At 50.5% G+C, this 19,217-nt stretch overlaps 1 protein-coding gene across 1 annotated transcript; it reads left to right on the top strand.

The window, feature by feature from the left end:
• Positions 1 to 3,654: 3,654 nt before the first annotated feature.
• Positions 3,655 to 18,448, top strand: LOC133806944 (zinc finger BED domain-containing protein RICESLEEPER 2-like). The gene is made up of 3 exons (XM_062245038.1): positions 3,655 to 4,211; positions 4,302 to 4,371; positions 18,050 to 18,448. Exons 1-3 carry the CDS (start codon positions 3,655 to 3,657, stop codon positions 18,446 to 18,448), a joined length of 1,026 nt encoding a protein of 341 aa, XP_062101022.1.
• The last annotated feature ends 769 nt before the right edge of the window (positions 18,449 to 19,217 follow it).

Below are 19,217 nucleotides of genomic sequence, written 5' to 3'. Positions count from 1 at the left end.
TCGGTTGTAAATTTCTAGATAATCTTTCTCCGGGGTTTGCTAGTATTTTGTATCTGGCGCGGCGGTCTTGAAGAAGTTGTAGTTTGGACTTCACCACGTTCCACTACCTTCAGTGCCGCTCTATGAGCCACTTGATGATCTTGGTCTTGTGGAAGTCGATTGGATTTTTTCAACCTCATTTATGGATGTTGAAGCTGTTGATTGAGAAACTGTTCTTCGTGAAGGAAATATAAAGCTAATCGGGGAAGGATCTTTTTAAGGCGACAAAGGCGATCTTCGGGAGTGCGACTGCTAGGAGATTTGGATGAAGAGTCACTACTTTGAGGAGTGTCGCTTGACTTGGGAATTGAAGTGTCAGAGTTTGTATGGTTGTCACCTCCCCTGTAGTCGAAGCGATTCATCTACAAAAAAAAGTATGGGGAGGTGAGTGAACCAAACAAACATAAATCAATCAATGCAAAGGAAAAATATTTATTTACTACCCGGAAAATATTTTGCTGGGTAGTAAAAATATTTTTTACTCCCCAGAATAAACATGTATGAAAGGCAGCAGTCATAATCCAAAATTTTTTTTTTGGTGTTTATATTGCATGAGTTATCTATTGCAAGCCCGAAGGCTTGGGAGCATTCGTGGGCCAAGTTGATGGCGTGGTGGCCGAGCCGTTGGCGTGAGATGCCCGAGTGGAAGGGGGAGCATCCGAGTGGATGCGCGCAACGACTAATTGGCTGGGGCGTGTCCTTTGAGTGGTTCGCGTAGCGCCCGATCGGTGGCGTGTCATCCGAGCGGATGTATGTGCACCCGAGCGGCTAGGCGTATCATCCGAACATGTGCAAAGTTACCCGATCGGCTGGTGATGATCCGAGCTGATAGAGGAGTGTCTATGCCTAAGGTGCAAGTGTCTGAGAGGAGGCGTGTGGTACCCGATCGGTTGGCGCATACGTCCGAGCGAATGGAGGAGCAGCCACTCGGGTGACGTGCATGTCCAAGCTGCCATGGGCATGTCCGAGTAGTTGTGCCCTTGTGTCCGAGCAAGAGGAGGCATTCCCGAATGGTTTAGGGGCATGTCCGAGTGTTCAAACAATTAAGAATAGCCGATCGGCCATACACAAGCATTCCTAATAATCTATTTCCGAGGAGCTAGATTTTACTACTAATCATGTAAGAATTTAAAGGCCAAAAAGAGTAATAGGGTCCGAAAAGGCCATATATCTCAAAGATTTGAAGCACAAACATGTTCTTCCATTTATAGGACACTACAACAAGATCAAAAGGTGGGATTTGAAAAGTTCATGAGGCTCTAGGGATTTCATATGCTCATCAAATACCTATAAACCCAAATATGCAAATTGGATGAAAAATCATTTTTTCTTCAAATTTTCATGAAATTGGAGACAAAATTGATTTACCCATAGCCTAAACTACATTAAAACAGCCACAAATTGCATCATTCATGAAAGATTTATACACAAATCCAAGAGTGTATTCTAAAGGGGGTTTCGGCACACACAAGGGTTTAACAAGCTTTAAGTTTAAAAAAGCTTACAAATGGAGATGAGGAAGAAGAGCTTACCCAAATGTCTTGAATAGATGTTGATTTCTTGAAGAATCCTTGGATTTTCTTGAAGAAGATTGGAGCCCTTCTTGGAGTTCTTGGAGGATTTATGCCAAGAGGAGGAGAAGCTTTGAAGGTTTTGGCCAAGAGACAAATGGGAGGTTTGTGAGCCTTTTGTTTTCTTTTTGCTTATGAATTGTGAGCACCTATGGGTCTATCTAAAGGGAAGAGAGTGGAAATTTTCACTTACCTTTAGACTCTTAGAATTCTCTTGGCGATTCTCTCCCCTATGATTGGGAGCAGTTAACTACAATGATCGTGGTCTAGTAAGGCGTCGTGGTTTGTTTGCAATGGTAGGAGAGTGTGTAAAGTCAGTTTTCTCTTTTTATGCCATCAGCAATTGGAGAGAAAAGTTTATTATGTGAGTATATCATATAATAAACTTGGGGGGCAAATGTTATCCCCAAAATTTGAAAACGATGACGTGGCAATAAAAGTAACAAGTGGCAAGAACTGGCTGGGTCAAAGGTTTTAGATTAATCTGGTGATATTACTGACATGAAAATTATTTATCTGGTTTGGAAGTAATTTGTCCGACCTGGTAGAATTTCTATCCGATCGGTAAAGATTTTTGACTGACTAGTGAAGTGCTTGGCCGACCAGTCATCTATTTCGGCTGACCAGTGAAGTGCTTGGCTGACCAGTCATTTGTTTGGGCTGACCAGTGAAGTGCTTGGCTGGCAAGTCATCTATTTTGGCCGACCAGTGAAGTGTGTGGCCGACCGATCATCTATTTTGGCCGACCAGTCAAGTGCTTTGGCCGACCAGTCTCTCTTCAAGGAGTGAAGTTGGCCGACTAGACAGATCATCATTATGCAGCGAAATTTCAGTAACGACTTCAGCTAGAATTAGTCGTACCCACAGCAGGAATCTCTCAGATTATCCCAAAGAAATCACATATTGTTGTATTTTAAATTTTATTATTAATTAAATATTGCGAGAGCAACTGAAATATCCCGATTATGAGGGATTTTGATTTGTACGATCCTGAGCCTATAAATAAAGAGCTCATGGCATCATTGAAGGGATTCAGATTCAGATTTTCCTGAGAGAGTATTTTGTATTCTGAGAGAAATATTGTATTCTTTTCATTTACACTTAAGAACTCAGTTACACAGGTTCATCTGATCTTGAGTGTAGATCCATAAATCACAACTCTGAGTGGATTAGGCTATTACCAACATATTGGGGCTGAACGACTATAAAATTTATTAGTGTCGTTTTTTCTCTTGAAGGTTTATTGTAGTTTTGACGTCTACTCATCGTTGAACAAAATCGTGGTCAACATATATATTCATCCATAGTGAAGTAGGTTATGAGATTTTTGTGTGCTGCAGTGACATAAGGACAAAAACTTGTGTGTTGTTTGATTGTTTTAATTGATATTGACAGTTAGTTAGGTTAATAAAATAGGGGAAATGTTGCCCAATTTTCTATAGATCTAGTTATCATTTTTAAATAGTTTTGCTTGCATAATTATTTTGATGTTGATCTAGTTATTATGTGGATATAATTTAGGCTAGATCAAACTCTAAACATGTCTACCAAAGATGTTACCGAATCTAATTTTGTCAATGATGTGGATTATGTTCATTCAACACATACACAAGAGGCACAATCTCTAGGTAATACAAGAGATGAAAATGAGAGTAGTATTATAAAATGAAAGAGAACATCTTCTGCATGGGATCATTTTACATTGCAAAAAATTGATTGTAAAATGAAGGCAGTTTGTAACCATTGTGGGAGGAAATTAGGGGGAGAGATTAGCAATGGGACTAAAAATTTACTTGATCATGCTAAAATATGTCCAATAATAAAGGAACAACTTGCCATGAATCATATTCCTAATGCAAGTCCTTCAGTCACAACTTACAATTTTGATCCTAAACTAGGGAGAAAAAAGTTAGCTCAAATGATCATTCTACATGAATACCCTTTATCGATGGTCGAGCATAGTTGTTTTATATACTATTTAAATACTATTGGCCCTATGTTTAAATTGGTGTCAAGGAATAAAATTAGGTCTGATATTTTGAAAATGTACAAGGTTGAGAAAGAAAAATGTAGCCAAATTTTGGAGAAAAATAGAAGTAGAATAGCTATAACCACTGATATGTGGACTGCCAATCATCAAAAGAAGGGATATATGACTATGACAACTCATTTCATAGATTACTCTTGGAAATTTCATAGTCGGATTACAAGTTTTAAGTATGTACCATGCCCACATGATGTTGTAACACTTACTGATACACCGAGTTCGTGTCTGTCTGAATCGAATATTGAAGACAAGATTAGTATAGTGGCTGTGGATAATTGTACTGCTAACGATGCAATGATTCAACTTTTGAAGGAAAAATTTAATTCTAGTTATTTCATTTTAAAAGGAAAGCTACTTCACATGTGTTGGTGTGCACATATTTTGAATCTTATTGCCAAGAATGGTTTGTCTATTATTGGTGATAACATTGACAAAATTCGAGAAAGTGTTGCTAATAGGTTGGGCACACCAAAGAGGTATGATAAATTTGAGGACACTACTCGTTCTCTTGAAGTGACATGTACTAAAAAGTTGTTACTTGATTATCAAACAAGGTGGAACTCAACATACTTGATCTTCAACATAGCTTTATTGTACAATAGAGTATTTGAATGATTAACGCTACTTGATTCAAGGTATGTTAGATATGCGCCATCAGAAGATGATTGGATTAGACCTCAAAAATTGTGTGACAAGCTGGAAGTGTTTCATGAGGTGACAGAGTTGTTTTCTGGAACCAAGTATCCTACAGCTAATCTTTTTTCCCAAAGATGTGTCAAATTAAAATGAGAATTAAAGCATAGATGATAGCAGATGAGCCCTTTATTAGGGACATGGAAACTCAAATGATGCTTAAGTTTCAAAAGTATTGGGAAGAGATTCATGGCCTTATGACTGTGGTAGTTGTTTTGGATCCAAGATATAAGTTTATGTTGATTGAATATTATTTTCCTACTGTTATCCCCATTTCCTGCATGGACTCGGGACCTTCGCCCGGGCCCCTTGTAAGGGGCTGTGTAGGCATGCGGGCCCGGCCCAGGTCCTCTTGGTACAGAAATGTCCGAGAGGAGGGGTATGGGCCGGGGGTGCATGTCTGGGCCCATTGGAGGGGTCCAGCATGGCCCTCCGGGTTCCGTCCTCCGAGACGGTCGTCCGGGTGATGTGCAGATCATTCGGACCCCCCACGTCATACGCGTCCTGGTCCCGGACCCTGGTACGGTTCGGGCCTGTGGTAAATGAAGAGGGATAAAGGTAAATGAACCCGGATCCCCTCATCCCCGGTTAGAGGGGTCAAGCATCCGAGATCCTGAAGCCGCCCCACTCCGCGTGGGCGTTGTCCCCACTTTTCACCTGCAGAAAAGGCCACCTCGGGATTGCACGCCATCGTTTCAGGTCTGCGCTGCCAAGTACTCTTACTGGTCTTGTCTCCTGAATCTGCCTCGTAACTCGAAGTGTCCAGACCAAAAGCACCATTTTGTCGGGCAAGATATAGCTCTTGAGTCAACTTATTGGGCCTTGGCTGGTCTGGAATTCATGTATGTTGTATCTTTTGTATTGGGCTTCCACTAGAAAGGCCAAGAATATCCGTATCTCTGATGGGCCCGGGTCATACCCGGCCCGAACCCCGGTGTTCCCATAAGCCTATAAATACATGCTATAGAACACTATGGGGGGGGGGGGGGTGGGGATCTCTTTTCGACTAAGATACAGTAACTCTGTCAAAATACAGAGAAAAACTCCATTGTAAAAGGTTTTTCAAGCTCTAATACTATAGGCTCGTGGACTAAGGCTAGTTAACGCCCCAACCACGTAAAAACCCTGTGTTAATCTTCTGCTTTCACTACAATTACCCTTAAATAATATTCATTAATAGAGTTACCGAAAATCTCGGTTAACAGTTTGGTGCTTTCATTGAGAGCTGAAGGAGGCTAGTGCTAACGTCAAGCCTTTACTACAATGGTGAACACACGACAGACAACCTTCGACCCTAGCAATCCAGAGCAGGGCAGCAGAGACCCGCTGCCTTCACAACATCTTCCTCAGGGTCTGCCCGAGAACGCACCTCCTCAAACATCTCACCATGACGAGTCACAAGACTACGAGGGTGGGACAGAATACGAAGAGGAGAACGAGGAGGAATATTATGAAGAGGAAAATGAGGGGGAGTACCACGATGAAGCTGCAGATCCCGAGACCCCCGAAGGAGAGCCCGAACAGCAAGACTCGGAGGTGACCAGACTGAGGCAGCAAGTCCTGGATCAGGAAGCCAGGATCGCTGAGCAAGCGGAGGCGCATCGACGGATGCAAGAGTCTCTCCAAGCCCTGCAGGCACTCTTAACCGCGCGGGGTCCGGCAGCCAATCCCACAACTGGCCCACTTCCAGAAGCGCAGCAACCTGCTCCGCAAGAGCGAGCCAGGGTCCCCGAAGGAGCCAGCCCAGCCCCTCCCCCAGACCCTTTTCCCGAGCCAGCTCCGGGAAACCCGAACAGGGAGAGAAAGAAGGTCGGTGGAAAGACCCGAGAAAAGACACCCGTCACAAAAGCTGGGGGCCGTCCCCAGCCTCTCCCTAGGAAAGAGAAGGTGCACCCCATCCCAGGACGAGGCCACCCGATCGATCCGCAGGGGACGCGGCCGCAGAACGTACAGCCCCGGCACGCCCCAGGGCGAGACGGGCGGGAGGGACCTTTGCACCCAAGTGCCTCGGTTAACAAGAACCGTCGAGAGTGGCCTCGCCGCGAGGAATGTCATGCTCTCAGTTCAGGGGACGACACTTCCCAGATAGACTTACGCGATGGACCGAACGCTCGGAAGGGGCGGGCCCACAAGGAAAAGATCCTCCCCCGAGATGGCGACCTCAGGAACAACCTCAACGACGGGAGGAACGAGAGAATCCCCCTAGAAGATGGCACGGCCAGGCTGCTCATGGAGCAGATGGCCGCGTTGAAAAAGGTCACGGATCGCCTGGTCCGCAAGCAAGAAGGCGGGGATACCGACTCTAACGAAGAGGATAAAGAGCCCTGCGCAAGACACATCCTGGACGCCATACTCCCCAAGGGGTTCAAGATGCCAAGCCTCACCGCCTATACTGGGAACACTGACCCCCAGGACCATCTGTCCTGATACAACTGGCTCATGACGGTGGCCCATGTCAGCAACGACGGCAAGTGCCTCTGCTTCTCGATCACTTTGGGCGGTCCCGCCGAAGAGTGGTGGAAAAGACTTAAGTCTGGATCCATCCAATCCTGGTCCGGGCTGCAGTCCGCGTTTCGCAAGCAGTTCGTGGCCACCATGAGGACGGATATGCAGATCAGCGCTCTCGCAAATATCAAGCAGCTCCCCGCGGAGACACTGAGGGCCTACATCCAGCGCTTTACTAAAGAAGCCTCCAAGACGAAAGTAGACGACGGACAGCGCCTGGTGGCACTACAGTCCAGAATCTGGGCCGGGTCCCCCCTATGGGATGACATGCAGCGTAGCAAGGCTGCTACCCTGGAATAGTTCATCAAGAGGGCCCAAGGATTCATCAACTAGGATGAAGCCCAGATCCAGGCCTTCGGGTGGCCCCCGGCTCCTCATCCCGTCCCCCAGACGTTCCCGAGATATGGGGGACAGTTCCCGGCGCAGTCCTACACTGCACCCCCCGTTGCCCCGGGACCGACCGTCGCGCCCGGAGTCAGCTACACCCCTACGGTGTACGGTTCTGCCACTTCAGGGTACGCCCCGGCCCAGTCCACCCACTTCTCCGGTTATGGCGTCGCGCCGGCAGGGCAAAGCATGGCCCCTGTTGGGGCCCAGCAATCACAAACAGGAGTGACCGAGGCAAGCGTGAACCCCTCCCGGGGGAAGCGATCGGGCAAAGGCCAGAACCGGCACGAGCCAATCAAGAAAGGGAAGAGGGGCTATGAGCCCCAATATTCAGAATACACCAACCTGGTGGACACCAGGGAGAACATCTATCTGGCAACGGAGAGGGCAGTTCACTACCGGAAGCCTAGCCCCATGTTCAAAGGGGGAAGGAATCCGAGAGACACCAGCAAAAGGTGCGCCTATCACAAGGATGTGGGCCACACCACTGATGAATGCCGGCAGCTCAAGGATGAGATTGAAAATCTCATCAAGCTGGGGCACCTCCACCAGTGGGTAAGGATGCCCGTGGGAGTCTCGGGCCTGTCAGCAAGCCCCGGACAACCCGCAGCCCCGGGAACGACTCGAGCATACCCCCCCCCCCAGGGAGGGTATGGACAGGGACCCCTGGCACCGGCCCCTCAGGGGGCCCCCGTCGCGCAAGTTCCCGGCCCCGGAATGCCTTACCCCTCTGGGGCAGCACCCCCTCGAGTTGACGGACATGTGGCGACCATCTCGAGCGGACCTCACCTGGGGGGGGCATCCAGGAATGACCAAAAGCGCTACCTAAGCGAGCTAGACCACGACCAGGAGGTGTGCGCCCTTGTCCAGTCTCCGGCTTAGCACCCTAAGTTGATGGACCTCCCCATCACCTTCACGGAGGACGACGCCCACAATGTCCACTTTCCGCACCACGACCCGCTAGTCATCGATGTCCAAATCACCAATAAGTTGGTGTCCCACGTGTTGGTGGACGACGGGAGCTCCGTCAACCTGTTGTTCAAGCCCACCTTCACCGCCATTGGCTTGACCGAAGCGGATCTGGCATCGTGCCTGACCCAGATTTACAGCTTCAACGGAGATGCACTTCTCCCCATGGGAAAGATCCAGCTGCCAGTTACGCTGGGAAGCGAATTGCAGCACTCGTTCAAGTTCTGCACCTTTGTAGTGGTGGACTGCCCCACCACTTACAACGTCGTCTTTGGTCGGTCCGCATCGGTCGAGTTCGGAGCCATCACCTCCATCCGCCATCTTTGCATGAAGTTCCCATGCGACAGCGGAGGGGTAGGGATTGTCCGGGGAGACCAGAAGAGCGCTCGGAAGTACTACCATGTGTCAGCCCGGCCCATATACATGATCCAGGAAGAGCCCGTTGAGGACTTCGTCGAACCAATTCCCCTCCCGCCTGCTGAGAGCCTGGTCCAGGACGAGGATGACCTGGACCCACGAATAGGGGACGACCGCGTCCTGGAGCCAATGGATGAGATAGAAGAGGTATCAGCAAAACCGATCCGACCCGGATCATCCAAGTCAGGAAATGTCTGTCGGCAGACGTCCGGGTCGCCATCATCGCCCAAGTTAAGGGAAACCAGGATATCCTGGCTTTGTCCCACTCAGACATGATGGGGATCGACCGCAATATCATTTGCCACGCGCTAAGTATTGACCCAAACGCGACCTCGGTCCGCCAGAAACGCAGGCCTTTGGGGACGGAGAGGGCTAAGGCCCTTAAGCTGGAGGTTGAGAAGCTATCTTCCATCAACTTCATACGCGAGGCTGTGTACCCCGTGTGGCTGGCCAATCCCGTCTTGGTGCCAAAACCGAATGGGACGTGGAGAATATGCATCAACTTCACGGACCTCAACAAAGCCTGTCCGAAGGACTGTTTCCCGCTCCCCCGGATCGACCAAATGGTGGATGCTACGTCCGGGTACAAGATCTTGAGCTTCATGGACGCTTACTCCGGCTACAATCAGATCTCTATGCACGTGGCAGATCAGGAGCACACCAGTTTCCAAACCGACAAGGGAATCTACTGCTACATAGTCATGCCTTTCGGGCTGAAGAATGCTGGAGCAACTTCCAAAGGCTCGTCAATCGAATGTTTCGGGCGAAACATGGAGGTATACATCAATGATATGCTGGTCAAGTCCAAGACATTCCGAAACCATTCGGATGACCTGGCTGAGGCTTTCGCAGTCATCCGGAAGTATGGGATGAAGCTGAATCCCAAAAAGTGCACTTTCGGCGTGGCCTCCGGGAAGTTCTTGGGCTTCATAGTGAGTTTTCGGGGAATAGAAGCCAATCCAGATAAGATCAAGGCACTGATTGACATGGCCTCTCCCTGGAAGCACAAGGATGTACAAAGCCTGACGGGGAGAATAGCCGCCTTGAGCCGCTTCGTTTCCAAAGCCACGGACAAATGCGTCCCATTCTTCAACGTCCTTCGGGGAAGCCAGCGTTTCGAATGGTCAACCGAATGCGAAGAGGCCTTTTGTAAGCTGAAAGAGCACTTGGCCCAAGCCCCAATCCTGGCAAAACCAGTAGAAGGGAGCCCCTGTATCTATACCTGGCCGTGACTGAGCACGCGATCAGCGCCGCGTTGGTACGAGAAGAAGAAAGGGCACAACTTCCGGTGTACTATGTGAGCAATCGATTGCTGGACGCTGAGTCTCGGTACCCATTGATCGAAAAGCTGACTTTCTGCCTGCTGATGGCATCCCGAAAGCTTCGACCTTACTTTCAGGCCCACGCCATAAAGGTCCTCACCAACCATCCCATGCGGCAGGTGTTACAAAAGCCCGAGTCATCGGGAAGACTCCTGAAGTAGGCCATGGAGCTGAGCCAGTTCAATATATCCTACGTCCCTAGGGCGTCCATCAAGGGATAGGCCCTGGCCGATTTCATCATTGAGTGTTCAGGGGTGCCTCTGGAAGACAATATTCCCGAAACCCCCGCGGCGCCCGTATGGAAGGTCTTTGTGGACGGAGCCTCGAATGAGAACGGGGCCGGGGCCGGGATCATTTTGGTATCACCGCAGGGGCACCAGTTACAAAATGCCCTCCATTTCCAATTCAAGGCATCAAATAACGAGCGAAGCATGAAGCTGTCCTAGCCGGGCTGCGTTTGGCCCGGGAGGTAGGGGCAGCGAACCTGGAAATCTACAGCGATTCCCAGCTAGTTTTCAGACAAATCTCAGGGGAATATCAGACTAAAGGAGAGAGAATTGCAGCCTACGTAACTCAAACGAGGGAAATGCTACAGGCATTCACCACACATTCCATCCGCCAGATCCCCCGGAAGCAAAATGTCTTCGTAGATACACTAGCGAAACTGGCCACCGACGCCGAGGCAGAGCTAGCCGGACTGGTCCCCGTCAACCATCTCCCCGTCCCAAGCATCGGGACCCCCGCGGTCCACACCATCGATCACTCCACTTCTTGGATGGGACCGCTCATCGGCTACCTGTTCGCCGAGGAAGTTCCAAACGACCGGGCCGCAGCAAGGAAACTCCAGTACCAAGTCCACCGATATGTCATGATGGACGGAAAACTCTATCGTCGGGGTTTGTCCATGCCTTACCTTAGGTTTGTGTCCGGGACTGAGCTGAGTGCCATCATGCATGAAGTGCACGAAGGTTTTTGCGGAGATCACACTGTCGGGCCCAGCCTATCCAAGAAGATCCTACGCCAGGGGTATTTCTGGCCAACCATGAAGAAAGACTGTATTGACTACGTCCGCAAGTGCGAACAGTGCCAGAGGTATGTGAAGGTCCCACGAGCCCCCCCGACAGAGATAACCTTGATGAATAGCCCCTAGCCCTTCGCAGTGTGGGGGATCGATCTCGTCGGATCTCTCCCAACCGGGAAAGGAGGGGTAAAGTATGCCATCGTGGCCGTGGACTATTACACGAAGTGGGTTGAGGCGGAACCCATGAACACAATCACTTCCAAAAAGGCCTTAGATTTCATCATCAATAACATAGTGTGTCGGTATGGCCTCCCCTACAAAATCGTGTCCAACAACGGGAAGCAGTTCGATAGCGCCCACTTCACGGATTTTTGCGAAAGGCACGGTATAGTGAAGAGCTTCTCCGCGGTTGCCAGGCCCCAGGCAAACGAGCCGGCAGAAGCCGTGAACAAAATCTTGAAGGGGACACTAAAGAAAAAACTCCAGGCCTGTAAGAGCAAATGGCCCGAGGAACTACCCCGCGTACTATGGGCTTACCGGACGACCGAGAGGACGTCAACCGGACACACCCCCTACTCTATGGTCTATGGATGCGAAGCCGTCATCCCAATCAAAACGACTGTCTCGTCCCACCAACGTGACACGTAAGATCCTGCCCAGAACCACGCCTTACTCCAAGAATCACTAGATCTCATCGAAGAGATCCGGGAAGAGTCGCAGGTGCAGCTGAAGATGTACCAAGGCAAGATCGCACGGCACTTTAACTCCAAAGTCAAGAGCCGTAAGTTTGGAACGGGCGACTTGGTCTTGCGTAGAGTCTTCCCTGCTACTCAAGATCCGGGAGTGGGGATTCTGGGCCCAAATTGGGAGGGGCCATATGAGATTCAACACGAGGTGTGCCTCGGAACATACCGCTTAAAGCGGCTCGATGGCTCGGGAGTCCCGCGAGCCTGGAATGCGGAGCATCTCCGTAAATACTATCAGTAGTCAGAGAGCGTTTCCCAGTTTAATATTTCTGTTGTACACATTGTACGCCTCAGGGAGAACATTTTTCAAACAATGAAAATGGGGTGTGCAAAACGTCATAAAGAAATATTGTGAAACTATGCTAATCTTTCTCAAGTGACCCCAGACTCGTCTCCGCTCACTTGCGGGGGGTATCCCAGGTGTAAGCAGTCACCTGGCGGGGCGCAAGCTTAGGCTAGTCCCGGCTCGGACCACCAAGGTCCGGGTAACGCAAACCCCACGGTCCCACCCCGAACGAACTATGTCCGGGGGTAGAAAATAAAGAGGACCGGGCCCAAGGCCGGTCCCACCCCGGACGAACGACATCCAGGGGTATAAAATAAAGAGGACCGAGCCCAAGGCCGGTCCCACCCCGGACGAAAGATGTCCAGGGGTATAAAACAAAGAGGACCGAGTCGAAGGCCGGTCCCACCCCGGATGAACAATGTCCGGGGGTATAAAACAAAGAGGACCGAGTCGAAGGCCGGTCCCACCCCGGACGAACGACATCTGGGGGTATAAAAGAAAGAGGACCGAGCCGAAGGCCGGTCCCACCCCGGACGAACGATGTCCAGGGGTATAAAATAAAGAGGACCGAGCCCAAGGCCGGTCCCACCCCGGACGAACGACATCCGGGGGTATAAAACAAAGAGGACCGAGCCCAAGGCCGGTCCCGTCCCAGACGAACGACGTCCAGGGGTATAAAATAAAGAGGACCGAGCCCAAGGCCGGTCCCACCCCAGACAAACAATGTCCGGGGGTATAAAACAAAGAGGACCGACCCCAAGGCCGGTCCCACCCCGGACGAACGACATCCGGGGGTATAAAATAAAGAGGACCAGGCAGAAGGCCGGCCCACCCCAGACGAACGACGTCTGGGGGTATAAAACGAAGGACCGGGCCGGAGGCCGGTCCCACCCCGAGGCTCCAGGAGATAGAAGCATCCGGTTTGCCCCAGGGCAAAGCCATGGCCTAAAACTGATAAAAGGAGAACAAAGCTCCAAGTTAAACTAAGCCCCGATGACCCTGGACTTGGTGCCGGGATTAGAAACTCGGTGAGTGAAATCGTTGGGTCTAGTCTTGGCCGTTGGAACCGGAACTAAACCCTCACAATCAATTAATCGTGGCAACATAATGAAATTTCTACTCGAAACAACGAAAGGAAGCCTACATAAAAACCAGAGAAGGTTGCAGTGTTTTAAATTTAATTACAAGCCAAAAATACTAATAAAATTACAAGGCCGGGATTCGAGCCTACAACTCGTTCGCTCGGAGGTCCGCGTCCTCCTTCTCCTTGGCCTCGAACTCGGCCCGCTTCAACTCCGGATCAGGGAAGACAAGGAGGTTCATACTCTTGTCCTTGCACCAGGCCATGTAGATGGCCTCATCAAAAGTGAAATCCAACAGGCCCTCGGCCTCCTCCTTTTCGCGGCGGGTTGTTTCGTGCGCCGCCTTCTCCTGAAGGAGAGAGTCGCCCAGTTCGCAGACCCGGACCTTCAAGGCCTGGATCTCCTCCTTATCCAAGACAGATTGAGTCGCGACCGTCTCCAAAAGTTTCACCCGCTCATCGGCCTCCTTTGATTTCTGGGACAACTCCTCTTCCAACCCGACCTTGGCGCGGTCGAGCTCCTGGCGCTCTGTCTGGGCACGGGACACCTCCCGGCTAAGAGCCTCCTTGGCGGCCTCCCTCTGATTCACGGCCGCCTCCAACTCCAGCTTAGCCGTCTCCATCTTCATGGCCAGCTCGGCCACCAGATCGGCACTCTGATGGGACAACAGGTCAACCTGGAGCAAAGAAAAGTTAGAAAATAAAATCCTCATCAACAAATAAGAGAATGGATGTAAGAAAAAATAAAGTTACCACGGTGGCTTGGTGGCGAAGAGCCTGGGAGATGAACAGTACGTCCGGGTTGGCTATCGTGGCATACCTCTTGAGCTGGAGGTTGGACATGGTGTTCCCAACCTGGTCTAGCAGGTCAGCCGCCAGGGGGGCCGTGTCCTGTCCGAGTTTAGGGCGGAAGCCCGCTTCGGCGGCTGGTCGATCCACGATCAGCTGAGGAGCGCTGAACTCGGCAGGATGCTCCGCGAATTCAACTTGACGATAGATCGTCAGGGCTCTGTAAGTTTCGTCCCTCCAGCACCGACCGTCTTCCCAGGTCCGGTTGATCAGCCGGGACTGCTCATCCCGCAAAGCTGACTCCCCCTCCTCGAGAAGAGTCGGGCGTATGGGGAGAACAGGCAGTGCAGGGATTTCCTTCGCGGCCAGCCGACTCTCACCATGAGACTCTTTAGCCGAGCCAGTTCTCCTCGTCTGGGGCCTCTTCCCGGTGTTACCCTCTACGGCGCCAACATCCGGGCCCCTCTTCCCCGAGCTCCGGCTGACCGCCGCGCCCGCCTTCAAGTCAATCACGGGGGGCTGGGCGGAGGCGGAGATTGCAGCAGGCTCCACGGCCTGGAGGGGGACCGCAACCAGGACTCCCTCACCGGGACAGAGCTCCGTCCCGGACAGTTCCTTGGTAAGGTTGGGCTCCGGGCCCGTCACCTCGTTGTTCTTCCTGGCCGCCCTGTCCTTGATGAGCCGCCTCATTTCGCTGGCAGGGGTTGACATATCGGAATCCCCTGCAAAAGTACAGAAAATGGAGTTAGGCCGACGAACCAATCATACAAAAACACGCAAATCAAAGTTAGAAATGACCCGGGACGAACCCTCATCTATGCCCCGGACGTGACTCAATTCCTCTAAAGCAAATGAATGGACCCGATCCCCTATGTCGTCCGGGTTCAGGAAGCCCCCATACTGGAGGAACCCGAATAAGAACATGAGGACCTCCGAGCCTACAGGGACGGGACTTGAAGGTCTCATCTCCCCATCGGCCCCGAACATGGGGCCTGGGGGTACTAGCCTATCCCTAGCTATGTCCCCGACTCGAGGGGCATAAGTTAAGATTAAAGGGGAGCTACCTCACCCCGATACGCTAGCCCCGGTAGTCCCAATGTTTGGTAGGGCATCTTCGAAGAGCTCCTCCAGCTCCTCTGAGGTGGCCTCCTCTGTCGAGGCCTGGTCCTTCTTGCGCCGGGCCGCGTCGGCTCTCGCCACTCTTTCCACACTAGCAGTGTGGTCCAGGGCCAACTGCTCCCGGACGTCTACGTTCTTTTCGCAGGGGATGCCCCAAAGGTTCGGGATAACAATGGTCTGGGTGGCCGCGAGCATCCCGACCAGTCGGAGATTGTCGTTTGTGACGTAGCCACCCACGTCCAGATCCTCCGCGCTCAACTCGGAATAAAACCTCCTCCTTTCCATGATGAACTCGGTGAGGGGAGTTTGAGCGAAAGGCCCTGCCACCCGGAAGATATGATAAGAGACGACTAAAAAGGATAAGGAATGAAAGAGAGGACCAGGAAAATACTTACCCACTCGCTGGAAGTCCAGCAGCAGTGTGGGGTTCTTGTCCACAAGGAACCCGGACGTCAGGAACCAATAATGCCTGACGTCCGGGGGATGCCTCCAGGAGCTGGTAGAAGCGGGGTAGCCACTCCGTGGCTTCAGTCTATAAAAGCCGTCCAGGGTCTTGTCTTTGATGTTGACCTGCGGCTCCAGCTTTTAGAAGTACAGGATCTCTGCAGGGGTAGGCTCCGCGACCTCCTTCGCGATGCAAAACACCCGCCATCCAGCAAGTAGCCGGTTCGCTTGAGGCAGAAGTTGGAACGGCGCAATTCCCACGTACGTCAAGAATCACACGAAATAGTCGTGAAGCGGAAGCATAGCTCCCACGCTGATGTGACCGGCGCTCCAGGCCCCGAATCCTTCCACGGACGTATGCGCCCGCTCCTCGATCCTGGCCATGCGGTTGTGAAAGAGTTCAGGAGTCAATTCGATGCCCAGACGCTGCTCTAGGAGAAGCATCATCTGGTAGTTCCGAAACAGGTTGGGCGTCACGTCCATTTCCCACCTGTTGCCCTTGGGCGTCCGGGATCCAGAAACGACGACAGGGGCCCTATTGACCTCTTCTTCAGAATATAGCGTAATGCCCGTTGCCATAGCTGACGATCTGGGAACAAAGAAAGCAAGCCAAGCATTCAGTACCTAAACCCAAGAAAGTCGGTCAAGGTACGGGGGGTCTCCTAAGGACTGCTTGGAGCCCCTTCGGATCTGGTCCAGGACTCCGAAGAGCCACGGGACCCCGATCGGAAAAGAAGGAAACTACTAAGACCCGCCCTCTGTCCGGGGAGCGTCCGGATACCGAGCAACCCGAACCAGGCGGCCTTCCTAACAACTCCTAAATATAAAGCCTAAATTCACACATTAAAAGAACATCATAAGTTCACAAAGTCGTCAAGAGAGTCAGGAGGACTTACTGTGAGTTGTCGGCCGTAGAAGATGGTGGTTGTCCGACTGTAAGGACGGCAGAACCTCGTTCTTGAAGTGGTGTAGCCGGTTTAGCAGTTCGTCGACAGGACAGGCCTGAGACGCGTCTTCAGGTAGAAGGGTAGAAGCTGGGGTTCTCGGGAACAGGCAGCGGCGCAGAGTCACCAGAAGGTGATATATGCCGTCGGCGATGTCGAACATGCGAAGCTCGAGCAAAGCTTATCAGTTCTTAAACTGGTTCGAAGGTGTAAAAGTGCCAAATTGGCCTTCGTGGGGTTTTTATAATGGCCCCAAGTCCTGACCTCCGATCCAACGGACAGGCGTCTCTTCATCGGATGGTCAGGAGTCGCGCAAGGACATTTATGAGTCCTTTTAGGTTGGATCCTTGCCATCTCAGATCTAACTGCCCAGAAGGTGCGGATGCCAAAGGTCGCCCCATCCTACAGTCCACCTCCTCCCAGGGACATTAATGATGGACCCCTGTGCGGATGGGACGCTTCGTGACGCGCGCTGACACACTAGCCTAGACCTAGCGACCCTTGGGAGGGCTAGGCAACCTTTCAAGACCTGTGCAGCAATCGCCTGGCGACACGTGTATCCTTGCCACGAAGCGGGACAAAGGTAAACGTCCTCGAATATTGGTAAACGGTTCGGGCCAAGCATACGGCCAGTACCACGGCCCGCTGTCACGGACCCGCTATCCCGGGCAGGAACTAGGAAGGCAACCATGCGAGCACCCTGGGAACGATACAACCCTCCTCCTGGCAAGCCTAGGCGAAGGCTTGGGGGGTAAATGTTATCCCCATTTCCTACATGGACTTGGGACCTTCGCCCGGGCCCCTTGTAAGGGGCTATGTAGGCATGCAGGCCCGGCCCAGGTCCTCTTGGTATGGAAATGTCCGAGAGGAGGGGTATGGGCCGGGGGTGCATGTCTGGGCCCATTGGAGGGGTCCGACATGGCCCTCCGGGTTCCGTCCTCCGGGACAGTCGTCCGGGTGATGTGCAGATCATTCGGACCCCCCACGTCATACGCGTCCTGGTCCCGGACCCTGGTATGGTCCGGGCCTGTGGTAAATGAAGAGGGATAAAGGTAAATGAACCCGAGTCCCCTCATCCCCAGTTAAAGGGGTCAGGCGTCCGAGATCCTAAAGCCGCCCCACTTCGCGTGGGCATTGTCCCCACTTTTCACCTGCAGAAAAGGCCACCTCAGGATTGCACGCCGTCATTTCAGGTCTGCGCTGCCAAGTACTCTTACTGGTCTTGTCTCCTGAATCTGCCTTGTAACTCGAAATGTCCAGACCAAAAGCGTCATTTTGTCGGGCAATATATAGCTCTTGAGTCAACTTATTGGGCCTTGGCTGGTTTGGAATTCATGTATGTTGTATCTTTTGTATTGGGCTTCCACTAGAAAGGCCAAGAATATCCGTATCTCTGATGGGCCCGGGTCATACCCGTCCCAAACCCGGTGTTCCCATAAGCCTATAAATTCAGGCTATAGAACACTATGGGGGGGGGGGGGGGATCTCTTTTCGACTAAGATACAGTAACTCTGTCAAAATACAGAGAAAAACTCCATTGTAAAAGGTTTTTCAAGCTCTAATACTATAGGCTCGTGGACTAAGGCTAGTTAACGCCCCAACCACGTAAAAACCCCGTGTTAATCTTCTGCTTTCACTACAATTACCCTTAAATAATATTCATTAATAGAGTTACCGAAAATCTCGGTTAACACCTACCATTTATGGAAATGATCAATATGAGATTGAAATTGAGAAGGTTTGCAAGCTTTTTTATGAGCTACTGGAAGAGTACAGTTCTAAGTTTCCTAATCTCAGAGAAAGATGTCAACAAATGGATGGTGTATCAGCATCTTCTCCAACACAAATGGATGATCTATCTAACTGTTACACATATGTTAGAGTTGCATATGGTGTAGAGAATGTGACGTTAGATTTAGAACACTATTTGGAAGAGAAATTGATAACTAGGACTGGTGAGTTATTTGATATATGTAATTATTGGAAAGTAACAAGACACAAATATCCTATGTTGAATATGATTGCCAAAGATATAGTTGTTGTGCCGATTAGCACTGTTTCTTCATAATCTACATTCATGCCGAATGTCACATAAATACCCACATAATAATGTGGTCTCGATGCATATACTCATATAATCGCAAATACACCCTCAACGGGTCAAAATTAAGAAAAATGCCCATTTTTAACAATAACGGGTCTTTAAACACATTTAATACACATAATAATGCATACTCAATTAGATTGTAATTTAACATACAAAATCACCCCATGTGCCCTCCCGACACGCTAAGCAAAGTACTTAAATCTTATTAGGAGTTTTGGGACGTTACAACTATCCCCTCCTAATAGAAATTTCACCCTCGAACATTCTGGGATACATCCCCGCAAATCCGAATTAAATTGCCAAGTTGCTTCATTTTACCTTGCCGTGTCTCTAGAATTCAACCACTTATAGCTTTACTTCCCTGTCTTTCCAAATCACTTTATCCTTTTTGTCCATGAAACTTGGAAAACACATAATTTCCAACCTGGAACTCCAAGCTCCTACACTTAGATCTGTGTAGCTATTTTCTCCATTTTGTGGAGCGTTCATCCACGCACTAAATTCTCTCACCCATTTGTTGAGTAATTCAACTCGTATTTTTAGGGTACTACATTTGCCCCCCAAGTCCCTGGTCATGCATGACGTCATGTCTAACATGCACAGTAGGGGCTTTTCTGCTTCAGTTATGGGGAATCATGCCCACCTACCTACTAGAGTATGGGACACATGTCTGCTCTTCATTGGTGTATGTTCGGGCTATGAGTACTGTGAGAGTTATCCTGCGCCCTTT

The sequence above is a fragment of the Humulus lupulus genome, chromosome X (genome assembly GCF_963169125.1).
Source record: "Humulus lupulus chromosome X, drHumLupu1.1, whole genome shotgun sequence".
Lineage (NCBI taxonomy): Eukaryota > Viridiplantae > Streptophyta > Magnoliopsida > Rosales > Cannabaceae > Humulus > Humulus lupulus.
The sequence above is the reverse complement of the archived record's forward strand: the minus strand, read 5'-3'. Positions and strand labels throughout refer to the sequence as shown.